The sequence below is a fragment of the Chiloscyllium plagiosum genome, unplaced genomic scaffold, assembly GCF_037043375.1.
Source record: "Chiloscyllium plagiosum isolate Xiang-an unplaced genomic scaffold, Cpla_swu_hap1 HiC_scaffold_1, whole genome shotgun sequence".
Classification (NCBI taxonomy): Eukaryota; Metazoa; Chordata; class Chondrichthyes; order Orectolobiformes; family Hemiscylliidae; genus Chiloscyllium; species Chiloscyllium plagiosum.
In genome coordinates, this window is record NW_028270139.1 from 163,588,044 (window position 1) to 163,605,033 (window position 16,990).

The following is a 16,990-nucleotide window of genomic DNA, read 5'->3' on the forward strand; positions in this document are numbered from 1 at the left end:
GTTCTGTTAACTCTGAGAGTTGTCTCTGCAAAAAAAAAAAGAAGATCCAGGAAATCTTCTCAGTCTGAGGACTGACTGTGAGCTAGCAGGTCATTGCCTATGTACAGTGCACGTGTACATAAAGGGCGACTTAGTGACAGGATAGTGGCCTGTGTGCAGTTATTTCATTTCACCTCCTAATGTTTCCTAGACAACGTCAAGGCCTGACTATTGGAAATCAGAGTAAGACCTTCCCCACAGACTCCCATAGTTGGGTTCATGTGAAATTAAATCCCCTGTTCACTTGCACACACGTCAAACGACACTAATAGTGTAGACATGGTTGACCTACCATCGAACACTGCCCGGCTGTACTGGGTGGTGGAGGCCAAGGGCAGACAGGTGGCATCGAACTTGTTGCCGTAGTTACCGATGCTGACCTCAAACTGGATGGCATCGCCTACTTCCTGAAGCATGGTGGCAGAGTAGAAGACGGCACACAGGTGGAACTTACGGCGACGGAGGTGTTTCTGGGGGGAAGAAGAACAGGAAGGCACGGTCACTTGGTGGAGGAAGCTTTTTTGGTGACTAACCCAGCAGACAGTGAGGAGATGGTGAGGTTGGAAGCAGAAAACACCACCCATCAGGTCCAGGCTAGGTTAGCATTCCTGATACTGCTTCATCAGGGTCATGGAAACATGCAGCGGAGGCCCTTCAGCCCATCAAGTCTGTACCATGAAAAATACACCACACTAGTATTACCCTAGTCCCACTTTCCTGAGCTAGACCCATAATCTTGGATGTTATGACATTTCAAGTGCTGGAATAAGCACAGCAGGTCAAGCAGCATCAGTAGGGCGAGAGAGTCATCATTTCAGGACTGATGAAGTGCCCTACCCAAAACATTGACCCTCCTGCTCCTCTGATGCTGCCTGACCCACGGTGCCTTCCCAGTTCCACCTTTTTTTTATATCAACTCTGACTTTCCAGCATCTGCAGTCCTCACCATCTCCATGACATTTCCAGTCCTTTTTAAAGGTTGTGACGTTTTCCCATCTCCACCACCCTCCCAGGCCATGCATTCCAGGCCCCAACCACCCCCTTACCTTCCTAACCTTCTCATGCACTTCCTCTTCGATCCATCTCGATTATGTTAAAAATCACACAACACCAGGTTATAGTCCAACAGGTTTAATTGGAAGCACTAGCTTTCAGAGCGCTGCTCCTTCATCAGGTGGTTGTCTGACGAAGCAGTGGCTCTCCGAAAGCTAATGCTTCCAATATAACCTGGTGTTGCGTGATTTTTAACTTTGTACACCCCAGTCCAACACCAGCATCTCCAAATAATCTCTATTATTTACTTGAACTAGACCCTGTGATAGTGAGTTCCAACCCACCTCGGAGTAAAGATGCTTTTCCAAAATACTCTTTTGGATTTATTTCTGATTGTGGAACCAAACAGGGATAAAGCCATTTTAAAACTAGTACTGTGTAACAAGGTAGATTTGATAAATAAGTTAAAAAGTCTCACTGTAATAGCTCCTATGCAGAAATAGTGATCATAACACAATTGATTTGAGATTGAAAGGAACAAACCGTAATTGCAACTAAGAATCCAAAACATAAAGCCGATCAGTGAAATGCTCTGACAGTATACAAACGATGGGCAATCTTGAAAGAAGTCAGTGAAAACATCCAACAGCAATGCATTCCATTGAAAGACTTGTGCTGTCTTCTGGATGAAAGATTTTGCTCCACCAACAGTCTAACTCGGGTATTTGTCTTCAAATCTCTGAGGTATAGGAGCAGAACATTGAACATAAAATAAAGCACGACAGCATAGAAACAGGCCCTTCGGCCCACCATGTCTGTGTCAACTACGATGCCATTCAAATCTAATCCCATCTACCCATGGTCCGTATCCCTCCTGTCCATGTGTCTGTCTAAATGCCTCTTAGATGTTGCCATTTTTTTCTGCTTCTACTGCAGTATGTTCCAGGAACCGAACATCCTCTGTGTAAAAAACATTCCTCACACATCTTCTTTAAACATTCCCCCACTCACTGTAAATCTATGCCCCCTGGTATTTGACTCCGACTACCCATCCTATCCACATCTCTTATAATTTTATATACTTCTATCAGATCACCCCTCAGCCTCTGACACTCTAGATAAAGCAATCCAAGATTGTCCAACTTTTCCTTTTGGTTACAATACTCCAAGCCAGGTAACATCCTGGTAAACCTCTTTTGCACCCTCTCTCCAAAGTCTCCAGATCCTTCCTATAGGGTGGGGACCAGAACTGTACACACTATTCCAAATGTGGCCTAACCAAATTATTATACAGTTGCAACATTATTTGTCAACTTCTATACTTAATGTCCTGACCGATGAAGGCAAGCATGCCATATTTACCACGCTATCCACTTGTGTTGCCACTTTCAGGGAGCTATGGACTTGCACCTCAAGATCCCTCTGTATATCATTGTTCCTAAGGGTCCTGCCATTTACTGTGTACTTTCCTCTTCATTCGATCTCCCAAAATGCATCACCTCACTCTTGCCCGGATTAAACTCCATCTACCATTTCTCTACCCAACTTTCCAGCTACTCTATAGCCTGCTGTGACCTCCGATAACCTTTTTCACTATCCACAACTCCAACACATTTTGGGGTGCCTGCAAACTTACTAATCAGGTCACCTACATTTTCATCCAAATCACTTGTATTTGTTACTAAAAACAGAGGTCCCAGTGGAACACCACCAGTGACAGATCTCCAGTCAGAAAAACATTCCCCTTCAACTACCCCCAACCAATTTTGTATCTAACTTACCAACTCAGCATGAATCCCATGTGACATAATCCTCTGGACCAGCCCACCATGAGGCACCTTGTCAAATAATTTAGTAAAGTCTATACAGAGGAACCTCGATTATACGAATATCGATTATCCAAATTTCGGATTATCCAAAGAAGATTTCAGGGTCCCACAAAAATGTTACATCAAAGGGGTAAGTGTATTCGGATTACCTGTACTGAAGAACACGTGAAAATGCTGGCAAAAATAAAGAAACACAAGCAGCTCAAGCAGCAACCCTTTGCAAAAGTAAGTGTTTTACAGTGTTCCTGGCACGTTACTGGGCAGTTCATTAAAGAAAAGTCCGAGAATGTAAACCCATGTGCGAGGTTGTGCTTCTGTCTTTCTACTGCGAGACTGAACTCCCAGAAACTGACAAATGCTCTTGCGATCATAGAGTCTGTCAGGACCTTGTTTAATGCTGGGATTTGATATACAGTATTTATGTGTTGGTAAGTCCTTCTCCTTTTAACCCGTAATTTATAGACTGCAATGATTAGTTTGTCCAAATGGCAGACTCATTAAAATTATAGATTTAAACAAACTCTCCAGTAGAGTTAGATCAGTATTTAAGTTAAAATCGATTACCCGAATGAAATAGTGGGTGCCCATTTCGTTCAGATAATCGAGGTACTTCTGTATAGACAACATCCACTGCCCTACCCTCATCAATCACCTTCAACATTTCCTTGGAAAACGCCATCAAAGTTTTGAGACAATACCTCCCCTGCATGAAACCATGTTGATTATCTCTAATAAGTCCTTTCTTTTCCAAATACCAAGTAAATTCTGTCCCTAAACAATCCTCATCCATAATTTTCCTAACACTAATGTAAGGTTCACCAACATATAATTTCCTGGATTATCCTTGTTGCCCTGTGTAAATAAAAGAGCAACGTTGGCTCTTCTCCAGTGTTTGGGACCTCACCTGTGGCTAATGACGATAGAAAGATCTCTGTTGAGGCTCCAACAATCTCCTCTCTTGCCTCCCTGTGTATCCTGGGATAGGCCCTAGAGATTTATCTACCGTAATGTTTTTCAAGACACCCAGCACCTCCTCCATTTTAATATCGACGTGCCCTCGAATATCACCATAACCTCCCTAATCTTACCATCATCCATATTCTTCTCCTTGGTAAATACAGATGCAAAATACTCATTAAGAACTTCACCAACTTCCTCTGGCTCTACAAACACATTCCCACTTATGTTCTCGAGTGGACCTACCCTTTCCCTAAATATCCCTAAATTTCCCTAAATACCCTCTTCTTTCTAATATATGTACAAAATTGCCTTGGGATTCTTCTTAATCCTACTCGCCAAGGATATTTCATGGCTGCCTTCAGCTCTCCTAATTCCTTATTTAACATCATTCCTGCTTCCTTGTCCGATTTCAGTTTTCGAAACCCGACAGAGATTTCCTTTCTCCGTATGACCAAGCTTCCAATATCTCTTGCCATCCAGGATTCCCAAATCTTGCCAACCTTCTCTTTCATCCTGATAGGAACAGGTAGAAAGTGCGAGGACTGCAGATGCTGGAGATCAGAGTCCAGATTAGAGTAGTGCTGGGAATGCGCAGCTGGTCAGGCAGCATCCGAGGAACAGGAAAATTGACATTTCGGGCATAAGCCCTTCTTCAGGAATGAAGAGCTTCTGCCCAAAACGTCGATTCTCCTGCTCCTCGGATGCTGCCTGACCACACTCTTGACTTCTGAGAGGAATATGCTGGTCCTGAACTCTGATTAATTGGCTATAAAAGACTGCCACATGTCAGATACCCTCAAACAGCCATCCCTCATCTAATTTCTCCAGTTCCTGCCTAATAATGGCGTAATTCGCTTCCCTCTCCCCTCAATTTGGCATTTTCACCCGAAGACCAATCTTATTATAATCTCTATCTTAACACTTACACAATTATGATCACTGTTCCCAAAATGCTCCCCCACTGCAACTATGATCACTGGGCCAGACTAATTCTGCAACATGAGGTCTAGTATGGGTCTTTCCCTCATTGGACTATTTACATATTGTTTCAAGAAACCCTCCTGGGTGCACCGAACAAATCCTGCCTCATCTAAGCCCCTGGCACTAAAGGAGTCCCAGTCAATATGGGAGAGTTCAAAGTATCTACTACAACTGTGTGGTGTTTATATGACCTGCTTACAGAATTGTTCCTCCAGCTCCTGCTGGCTATTGGAAGGCCTATAGTATGAGTGCATCATAGTGATTGCGCCTCTCTTATTCCGGAGTACTATCCATATGGCCTCACCGGATGAGTCATCCAAGATGTCCCCTCTTAGTACAGCCTTGAAATTCTCCTTAATCAGTAACACAACTCTCTCAGCCCCATTTACACCCTTCCCTATCTTGTCTGGAACATCTAAACCCTCGAACATTGAGTCGCCAATCCTATCCTTCTCTCAACAATGGCTACAACATTTCATGTATGAACGCAGGCTCTACATTCCTCTGCCTTACTAGTAATACTCATTACATAAGTACACATCAGAGGGCCAGTCCCATTGTGACCCTTAACCTGGTGCTGCTGGTTCTTCCTCTTTTTGACTTCTCCTCAATCTCTCCATGTGCTGACCTGCTGTTCCACTTCCTACCCCCCCCCCATGTGCTGACCTACTGTTCCACTTCCTACCCCCCTCTCCATGTGCTGACCTACTGTTCCACTTCCTACCCCCCCCATGTGCTGACCTACTGTTCCACTTCCTACCCCCCTCTCCATGTGTTGACCTACTGTTCCACTTCCTACCCCCCCCCCATGTGTTGACCTACTGTTCCACTTCCTACCCTCCCCTCCATGTGCTGACCTACTGTTCCACTTCCTACACCCCCTCTCCATGTGTTGACCTACTGTTCCTATTCCTACCCCCCCCATGTGCTGACCTACTGTTCCACTTCCTACCCCCCCTCTCCATGTGCTGACCTACTGTTCCACTTCCTACCCCCCCATGTGCTGACCTACTGTTCCACTTCCTACCCCCCTCTCCATGTGTTGACCTACTGTTCCACTTCCTACCCCCCCCATGTGTTGACCTACTGTTCCACTTCCTACCCCCCCCTCCATGTGCTGACCTACTGTTCCACTTCCTACCCCCCCATGTGCTGACCTACTGTTCCACTTCCTACCCCCCTCTCCATGTGCTGACCTACTGTTCCACTTCCTACCCCCCCCCCATGTGCTGACCTACTGTTCCACTTCCTACCCCCCTCTCCACGTGCTGACCTACTGTTCCACTTCCTACCCCCCTCTCCACGTGCTGACCTACTGTTCCACTTCCTACCCCCCTCCTCCATGTGCTGACCTACTGTTCCACTTCCTACCCCCCTCCTCCATGTGCTGACCTACTGTTCCACTTCCTACCCCCCCCTCCATGTGCTGACCTACTGTTCCACTTCCTACCCCCCCCTCCATGTGCTGACCTACTGTTCCACTTCCTACCCCCCCTCCATGTGCTGACCTACTGTTCCACTTCCTACCCCCCCATGTGCTGACCTACTGTTCCACTTCCTACCCCCCCACCATGTGCTGACCTACTGTTCCACTTCCTACCCCCCCATGTGCTGACCTACTGTTCCACTTCCTACCCCCCCCATGTGCTGATCTACTGTTCCACTTCCTACCCCCCCACCATGTGCTGACCTACTGTTCCACTTCCTACCCCCCCATGTGCTGACCTACTGTTCCACTTCCTACCCCCCCACCATGTGCTGACCTACTGTTCCACTTCCTACCCCCCCACCATGTGCTGACCTACTGTTCCACTTCCTACCCCCCACCATGTGCTGACCTACTGTTCCACTTCCTACCCCCCCACGTGCTGACCTACTGTTCCACTTCCTACCCCCCCGCATGTGCTGACCTACTGTTCCACTTCCTACCCCCCCCCTCCATGTGCTGACCTACTGTTCCACTTCCTACCCCCTCCATGTGCTGACCTACTGTTCCACTTCCTACCCCCCCCCCCCACCATGTGCTGACCTACTGGTCCACTTCCTACCCCCCCTCCTCCATGTGCTGACCTACTGATCCACTTCCTACCCCCCCATGAGCTGACCTACTGTTCCACTTCCTACCCCCCATGTGCTGACCTACTGTTCCACTTCCTACCCCCCTCTCCATGTGCTGACCTACTGTTCCACTTCCTACCCCCCCCCCACCATGTGCTGACCTACTGGTCCACTTCCTACCCCCGCTCCTCCATGTGCTGACCTACTGATCCACTTCCTACCCCCCCATGTGCTGACCTACTGGTCCACTCCTACCCCCCCCATGTGCTGACCTACTGTTCCACTTCCTACCCCCCTCTCCACATGCTGACCTACTGTTCCACTTCCTAACCCCCTCTCCACGTGCTGACCTACTGTTCCACTTCCTACCCCCCTCTCCACGTGCTGACCTACTGTTCCACTTCCTACCCCCCCACCATGTGCTGACCTACTGTTCCACTTCCTACCCCCCTCTCCACATGCTGACCTACTGTTCCACTTCCTAACCCCCTCTCCACGTGCTGACCTACTGTTCCACTTCCTACCCCCCTCTCCACGTGCTGACCTACTGTTCCACTTCCTACCCCCCCTCCATGTGCTGACCTACTGTTCCACTTCCTAACCCCCTCTCCACGTGCTGACCTACTGTTCCACTTCCTACCCCCCTCCTCCATGTGCTGACCTACTGTTCCACTTCCTACCCCCCTCCTCCACGTGCTGACCTACTGGTCTGCTTCCTACCCCTCTCGCCACATTAGTTTAAACCCTCCTGAGTGGCAGTATTGGACCCCCTTGCGATGAAATTGTTGCCTGAGGATTTTATTGCTCCTCGGATGCTGCCTGAACTGCTGTGCTTTTCCAGCACCACTCATCCAGAACCTGGTTTCCAGCATCTGCAGTCTTTGTTTTTAACCTATGAAATTGGTTCCAGTCCGGTTTAGGTGCAACCCATTCCTCTTTCGAATACTCACAGTCAAAGACAAAGTGGTCCTAAAGGAGGAGTGCTAAACTGGGGGACGGGCAACTGTTCCAAAATTTACCATGAGCTGGGGAATGTGGATCGGGAGCAGCTACTTGGTAAATCCACATTCGATATGTAGGAGGCTTTTAAAGAGGGGTTGATTCGAGTTCAAGAGAGACATGTTCCTGTGAAAATGTGGGATGGAAATGGCAAGGTTAGTGAACCATGGATGACACGTGGAATTGTGAGACTAGCTAAGGGGAATAAAGAAGCATACGTAAGGTCCAGGCAACTGAAGGCAGACAAAGCATCGGGTGAATATCGGGAATGTAGGACCAATCTGAAACGAGGAATTAAGAGGGCTAAAAGGGGTCATGAGGTATCTTTAGCAAACAGGGTTAAGGAAAATCCCATAGCCTTTTATTCATATTTAAGGAGCAAGAGGGTAACGAGAGAAAGGGTTGGCCCACTCAAGGACAAAGCAGGATAGTTATGCGTGTCGTCAGAGAAAGTGGGTGAAATTCTTCTTTGCATCGCTATTCACCGAGGAGAGGGACGTGACAGATGTTGAGGTTAGGGATAGATGTCTGATTACTCTAGGTCAAGTCGGCATAAGGAGAGAGGAAGTGTTAGGTATTCTAAAAGGCATTAAGGTGGATAAGTCCCCAGTTTTGGATGGATCTGTCCCAGGTTACTGAGGGAAGTGAGAGAGGAACTAGCATGAGGCTTTAACACGTATCTTTGCAGCATCCTTGAACACAGGTGAGGTCCCAGAGGACTGGAGAATTGCTAATGTTGTCCCTTTGTTTAAGAAGGGCAGCAAGGATAATCCAGGTAATTATTGACTGGTGAGCCTAACGTCAGTGGTCGGGATGCTGCTAGAGAAGTTACCAAGGGATAGGATCTATTCCTATTTGGAAGAAAATGGGCTTATCAGTGATAGGCAGCATGGTATGTGTAGGGAAGGTCGTGTCGTACCAACGTAATAGAATTCTTTAAGGAAGTGACAAGGTTGATTGGTGAGGGAAGGGCTGTAGATGTCACATCCGTGGACTTCAGTAAGGCATTTGATAAGATTCCCCATGATAGGCTGATGGAGAAAGTGAAGTCGCATGGGGCCCAGGGTGTGCTAGCTAGATGGATAGAGAACTGACTGTGCAGCAGGAGATAGAGAGTAGTAATGGAAAGGAACTTCTCAAAATGGAGAATTGTGACCAGTGGTTTTCCACAGGGATCCATGTTGGGGCCACTGTTGTTTGTGATATATATAAATGATCTGGAGGAAGGTATAGGTGGTCTCATTAGCAAGTTTGCAGGTGACACTAAGATTGGTGGAGTAGCAGATTTTGAAGGGGACTGTCAGAAAATGCAGCAGAATATAGATAGATTAGAGAGTTGGGTGGAATAATGGCAGATATAGTTCAATCCGGGCAAATGTGAGGCAATGCATTTTAAAAGATCCGATTCAAGAGTGAACTATACACTAAATGGAAAGATCCTGGGGAATATTGATGTACAGAGAGATCTGGGAGTTCAGGTCCATTGTTCCCTGAAGGTGGAAGTACAGGTCGATAGAGTGGTCAACAAGGCACACAGCATGCTTTCCTTCATTGAGTGCAAGAGTTGGCAGGTCATGTTACAGTTGTACAAGACTTTGGCTCATCCACATTTGGAATACTGCATACAGTTCTGGTTGCCACATTAGCAAAAGGATGTGGATGCTGTGGAAAGGGTGCAGAGGAGGTTCACCAGGATGTTGCCTGGTATGGAGGGTGCTAGCTAGGAGGGGAGGTGGAGTGGATTAGGATTATTTTCATTCAAAACACAGAGGTTGAGAGGGGACCTGATTGAGGTCTACAAAATCATGAGAGGTATAGACAGGGTGGATAGCAAGAAGCTTTTTCCCAGAGTGAGGAACTCAATTACTGGGGGTCATGGGTTCAAAGTGAGAGGGGAAAAGGCAGAGGGCATAACTATCCTGCTTTGTCCTTGAGTGGGCCAACCCTTTCTCTCGTTACCCTCTTGCTCCTTAAATATGAATAAAAGGCTATGGGATTTTCCTTAACCCTGTTTGCTAAAGATACCTCATGACCCCTTTTAGCCCTCTTAATTCCTCGTTTCAGATTGGTCCTACATTCCCGATATTCACCCGATGCTTTGTCTGCCTTTAACGGAGATATGCATGGAAAGGCAGAGGGTGGTGGGGGCCTGGGACACGTTGCCAGTGAAGGTGGTAGAGGCGGGCATGATAGCATCGTTTAAGCTGTATCCAGACAGATACATGAATGGGCAGGGAGCAGAGGGACACAGATCCTTAGAAAATAGGCAACAGGTTTAGACAGAGGATCTGGATCAGCTCTCCAACCCTGGCAATATTCTTGTAAATCTTTTCTGAACCCTTTCAAGTTTCACAATGTCACAGTTTTGTATGTACTCAATGATCTAGCCTTTGTGATTGACAATGCATTACATTCGACATGGATAGGGAAGTGCTTTTTGAGATTAGATTACATTACATTACAGTGTGGAAACAGGCCCTTCGGCCCAACAAGTCCACACCGACCCTCCGAAGTGCAACCCACCCATTCCCCTACATTTACTCCTTTACCTAACTCTAGGGGGCAATTTAGCACGGCCAATTCACCTAACTTGCACATCTTTGGACTGTGGGAGGAAACCGGAGCACCCGGAGGAAACCCACTCAGACACGGGGAGAATGTGCAAACTCCATACAGTCAGTCGCCTGAGTCGGGAATTGAACCCGGGTCTCTAGCGCTGTGAGGCAGCAGTGCTTACCACTGAGCCACCGTGCTGCCCACAAAGTGCTCTCTCTCTCTTCTGCACTGACAGCTTCATCTCTGCTCTCAGATTCCTCCACACAGTTACTGATCTCCCAGGATCACCATCATACACATCATTAACTGGACAGCGAGTCACCATCTCCTGATCACACAAACATTCTCCTCGACACTGCCATTTCTTTTCAGGTTTTTACTTATGTAAGGTATGATTTGTCTGGTTAGCATGCAAAACAATACTTTTCACTGCATCCCGGTGCACATGACAATAACGCGTCAAACCGAATCAAATCTCTTTGGAAAGTTACCGACACATCGATGCACCACAGTCTTGGGAAGCACATTCCAAACCATGATAATCTCTGTGTAAAAAGAGGTTGCACAACTCAATTCCACTTCTGTGTCCCTCTGGTCACTGACCCTCCTGTTAGATTTCTCCTCATTTACTCAGCCAAAAGGCACTGAATCTATTGTGCCTCAAAGTCTCCAGTTTTCTGCATCATTGGAGATGTTGCTGTGGCTTCATGGGAGCGCTGTGGCCTTTACATAGCGTGTGTTCCATTGCGTTTTCATCTGCTGCCATCCTGATAAGAACGATCTCTGCTTTTTCTTTCACATGCACTTGCTGAGAATGTGAATCCTGCAGTACTGGGGCAAGCCACTAGGTGGAGGGCTAATCCTTCTAGAGTCATAGAGTCAGAGTCATAGAAATGTACAGCATGGAAACAGACCCTTCGGTCCAACCCGTCCATGCCAACCAGATATCCCAACCCAATCTAGTCCCACCTGCCAGCACCCGGCCCATATCCCTCCAAACCCTTCCTATTCATATACCCATCCAAATGCCTTTTAAATGTTGCAATTGTACCAACCTCCACCACATCCTCTGGCAGCTCATTCCATACACGTACCACCCTCTGCCTGAAAAGGTTGTCCCTTAAGATCTCTTTTATATCTTTCCCCTCTCACCCTAAACCTATGCCCTCTAGTTTTGGACTCCTCCACCCCAGGGACAAGACTTTGTCTATTTACTCTATCCATGCCCCTCATGATTTTGTAAACCTCTATAAGGTCACCCCTCAGCCTCCAACACTCCAGGGAAAACAGCCCCAGCCTGTTCAGCCTCTCCCTATAGCTCAAATCCTCCAACCGTGGCAACATCCTTATAAATCTTTTCTGAACCCTTTCAAGTTTCACAACATCTTTCTGACAGGAAGGAGACCAGAATTGCACGCGATATTCTAATCACACAACACCAGGTATAGTCCAACAGTTTATTTGGAAGTATTAGCTTTCGGAGCACTGCTCCTTCATTAGGTAGCTGTGATGAAATAAACCTGTTGGCCTATAACCTAGTGTTGTGTGAGTTTTAACTTTGTCCATTCCAGTCCCACACCGGTTCCTCCACACCAAGCCTTACAATTTACAGAAGGGTCACATGTGGGAATAGAAAGGAATAAGGAAGGCAAATGGAATTTTGGTATTTGGTGGTTGTGGTGCTTAAGATGCCAAAGCGGATTGATAAAGTCAAAGTAGAGTGGGTGTTTCCCCTTGTGATATAGTCTAGAATGAGAGGCCATCGTTTTAGGATCAGGGATAGCAAATTTAAAACTGAGATATAGGTTAAAGGGAGCAGGCAGGACAGTCGGGTTAGGGCCAAGGTGAGATTAGCCATGATCATAATGAATGATAGAACAGGCTTGAGGGGCTGAATGGCCTACTCCTGTGCCTCATTCTGATAATATTATGATTGACTCCACATGAAGAGCTGTCGGGGCTGGACATTGGCTACGGATCCTGACAACATTCTGGCAAATCCCTTCACAAACTGAAGGTGTGTGTTCTAGGACTTGCCGCTCCCCGAGCCAAGCTGTTCCAGTACAGTTACACCACTGGCATCTACCCGACAATGTGGGAAATTGCCCAGGTATGTCCTGTACATAAAAAGCAGGACAAATTCAATCCAGGCACTTACCGCTCCATCAGTCTATTCTCGATCATCAGTAAAGTGATGGAAGGTGTCATCAACAGTGCTATCAAGCAGCACCTGCTCAGCAATAACCTGCTCAGTGACACCCAGTGTGGGTTCCACCAGGGCCACTCAGCTCCTGACCTCATTACAGCCTTGGGTCAAACATGGACAAAAGAGCTGAATTCCAGAGGGGAGGGGAGAGGGACAGCCCTTGACATCAAGGCTGCGTTTGACCGAGGGCGACATCAAAGAGCCCTGGCAAAACTGAAATGAATGGGTATCAGAGGGCAAATTCCCTGGTGTGTGGAGTCACACCTGACACATCGGAAGATGGTTGTGGTTGTTGAGGGGTCAGTCATCTCAGCTCCAGGACATCTCTGCAGGAGTTCCAAGGCCCAACCATCTTCAGCTGCTTCATCAATGACCTTCCCTCCATCGTAAGGTCAGAAGTGGGGATGTTCACTGATGAATACACAATGTTCAGCACATTGGCAATTGCTCAGGTATTGAAGCAGTCCATGGTCAAATGCAAAGAAAAACCCCTATTTTATTTTTTCATGGGACATGAGTATTGCTGGTTGGTTCAGCATTTGTTCCCATTCTTATCTATTGTTGAACCAAATGAGTTGCCAGTTCATATCAGAGGCAGTTACAAGTTAACGACGTTGCTGTCGGTCTGGAGTTACACGTAGGCCAGAGGAAATTTTACAATGGACGGCAGTTTCATGGTCACTTCAGACTCAGTTTCAACTGCAGAATTTATCAGTTCCAGTCAAATTTTACCAGGTGTCTTTGAAGTCACAGCATTGCCCTGCTGATCTGGATTCCTGATGAACTACTGTCTCCCTCACACGACATCCAGAATCAGAATGACAAGTGGATTGTTACATTTGAGCTAGGCAAGTATCAAGCAATCACCGTCTTCAACAAGAGAGAATAGAAACCTTGTCCCTTGATGTGCAATGACATTACCATCAATGAATCCTCCACTATCGTGGACCATAAACTGACTTGGACTACCCACATAAAGTTAAAAATCACACGACACTGCGTTATAGTCCAACAGGTTTATTTGAAACCACTGCATCAAGATGAAGGACCCACATTCCTAAAGCTTGTTCTTGTGGAATTTGTTGACTATAACTAATGATATATCAGCAATATATATTCTATTACCTGTGGCCCAGCTGATAATATGGATAAACTTATCTCTGCACTCTATAAACACAATAATACAGTGAGCATTTTCTGACTTTATGCACATCAATGTTTAATTTCAGACTGCTCTGTCTCGGAGCCCCTATGTCTTTGTTTATCCACACCCTTCAGCATCTTTCAGTTGAGTGTATATTTTGGTCTTTTGCTTGTTTTCCAACTACAGTATATGATTTTATAGTTGCCCATATGAAAATGCATCTTACCATTCTGATCATTTCTAAAACTATTGTGGATTTTATGAAGAAATGTTATGGCTGTAATTGAGGTATCCATATTGTTTAAAGCATACTTAGAATATTTTTAGTCAGTTTTATGTATTACTTATACTTGCAAATGAAGTTTTAATTTTTAAGTCCCAATATAATAGACGATAACCAATGACCTTCCCTCCATCATAAGGTCAGAAGTGGAGATGTTCACCAATGATTGCGCAATGTTCAGCAAAAAAATCACAACTCCTCAGATACTGAAGCAGTCCATGAAAAAAAAACCCCATTATTTTTTCATGGGACATGAGCATTGCTGGCTGGTTCAGCATTTGTCCCCATTCTTAACTACTCTTGAACCAAGTGATTTGCCAGTTCTTTCAAATAAACCTGTTGGACTATAACCTGGTGTTCTGTGATTTTTAACTTTGTCCACCCCAGTCCCAACGCCGGCACCTCCACATTATTCCAACATAAACACGGTGGCTACAAGAGCAGGTCAGAGGCTAGGAATCCTGCAGCGAGTAACCCACCTCCTGACTCCCCAGAGCCTGTCTACCGTCTACAAGGCACAAGTCAGGAGTGTGATAGAATATTCCCACTTGCCTGGATGGGGGCAGCCCCAACAACACTCAAGAAACCTGACACCATCCAGGACAAAGCAACCCATCTGGCCCCGCATGCACCACCTGCAACATTCTCTCTCTTCATAGAAGAAGGCCATTCGGTCCCTCGATTCTCTTCAATCAGATCATGGCTAATCTGTTTATTCTTCAAATTCAATGTAGCTGCGCCCTGGTTCCCTGCCTAATAACCATCAACCAATCTCCTTACACCTGCTCCCCCCCCCCATACCCTGACCCACCTATACCTCCAGGAACTGAACCCCTCTCCATCCTCCAGAACTGAAATACCCCCTCTCCCCCGGCTAGGACCAGACACTATCATTGGACCTGACCCTTCACACTCCATCCTCAGGATTCACATCCTCCATGGGACTGGGCCCTACATCCTTCTCACCCCCAATTGGACCTCATATCGCCCACCTAACCTGAGCTACCAAAAAACTCTATCACTTACCTGATCCATTGCCACTTTGCACTGGAACCCTATCCATATAACATAGAACATGACAGCGCAGTACAGGCCCTTCGGCCCTCGATGTTGCCCCAACCTGTGGAACCAATCTGAAGCCCATCTTTCCTACACTATTCCATTCTCGCCCATATGCCTATCCAATGACCATTTAAAGTTGGTGAGTCCACTACTGTTGCAGGCAGTGCGTTCCACACTCCTACTACTCTCTGTGTAAAGAAACTACCTCTGACATCTGTCCTATATCTATCACCCCTCAATTTAAAGCTATGTCCCCTCATGCTAACCATCACCATCTGAGGAAAAAGACTCTCCCTGTCCACCCTATCTAACCCTCTGATTATCTTATATGTCTCAATTAAGTCACCTCTCAACCTTCTCTCTAACGAAAACATCCTCAAGTCCCTCAGCCTTTCTTCATAAGACCTTCCCTCCATACCAGGCAATATCTGAGTAAATCTCCGCTGAACCCTTTCCAAAGCTTCCACATCCTTCCTGTAATGCGGTGACCAGAACTGCACGCAATTCTCCAAGTGTGGCACTCATACCCATTTCTATCCAGCACCTTAGATTAGATTACTTACAGTGTGGAAACAGGCCCTTCGGCCCAGCAAGTCCACACCGACCCGCCGAAGTGTACCTACCCAGACCCATTCCCCTTCACCTAACACTACGGGCAATTTAGCGTGGCCAATTCACCTGACCTGCACATCTTTGGACTGTGGGAGGAAACCGGAGCACCCGGAGGAAACCCACGCAGACACGGGGAGAACGTGCAAACTCCACGCAGTCAGTCGCCTGAGGCGGGAATTGAACCCGGGTCTCAGGCGCTGTGAGGCAGCAGTGCTAACCACTGTGCCACCGTGCCGCTTACTTACCTGCTTAAAGAAAAACTCCTCTCGAGACAAACAACTGCAGATGCTGGAATCCAAAGTAGACAGGCTGGGAGAACACAGCAAGCCAGGCAGCACCAGGAGGTGGAGAAGTTGACGTTTCAGGTGTAACCCTCCTTCAGCCCTGGGGCGGGTATAGGGGGAGCTGCAGATAAAGGGGGAGGTGAGGGGGCAGAGTGGTGAGGTGGGGATAGGTGAAGACAGGTAAAGGGAACGACCTGGTTGGTCAGTGGGAGGAATGAATCCGGTTGGTGGCAGGGAGCAGGACAGGGAGGGGGAGGGGCTGGGAAGGGAGTCGGGGAATGGGAAGGGAGGTTATTTGAAATTGCAGAGCTCAATGTTGAGTCCTCCGGACTGCAGGGTGCCCAGGCAGAAGGTAAGGTGTTGTTCCTCCAATAGGCGCTATGGTTTGTTTTGGCAATGGAAGAGGCCAAGGATAGCCATGTCAGAAAGGGAGTGGTTGGGGGAAATTGAAAACAAACTGCTGGCGGCCTAACCTTCTGTACTGCTGGAGCTGTCTGTGGTACTGAACATTTATACCACTGGTCGCTGTGAGAAAGGAGGGAGAGTGTTTACCTTCCCCCAACTACCTTGCCGCAATTAAAGTGCAGGTCCTTTTTTCTGTAGAATTCCTGATGGGAATTCTTCCTTTATGTAGTAAAGAATTGGGGTAGCAAGTTGCCTGTGATTGTCAGTGCTCAGAGGATCCAGCCTGAATAACCTGCAGAAGGGTATAAAACAGGACAGGGCGTTGGACACCGTACCTGGAGTACAGCGTGCAGTTTTGATCTCCTTCAGGAATTCTTTCCACACGTGGCAGACGGTTCAGAGCTGGGCGATGAAGCTCATCCCTGGGAGAAAGGCTTTCAGTATGAGGTAAGATTGAACAGATTCACCTTTAATCATTCCAGGTTAAAAGATGTGCAAGGTCCTGAGGGAACTTGTAGGGTGTAAGATGAGAAGGTGCTCCCCTTGAGTGGCACGGTGGCTCAGTGGTTAGCACTGCTG

General features: G+C 47.0%; 1 protein-coding gene across 6 annotated transcripts in view; it reads right to left on the bottom strand.

The window, feature by feature from the left end:
* The window catches only part of dysf (dysferlin, limb girdle muscular dystrophy 2B (autosomal recessive)), a 407,686-nt gene that overhangs the window by 211,704 nt on the left and 178,992 nt on the right, over nucleotides 1-16,990 (bottom strand). For all 6 annotated transcript variants that reach the window (XM_087991921.1, XM_087991945.1, XM_087991926.1 and 3 more), the window contains one exon: nucleotides 332-509. In XM_087991921.1, the coding sequence (XP_087848047.1) occupies nucleotides 332-509 (178 nt within the window). The remainder of the gene's footprint in view (nucleotides 1-331; nucleotides 510-16,990) is intronic.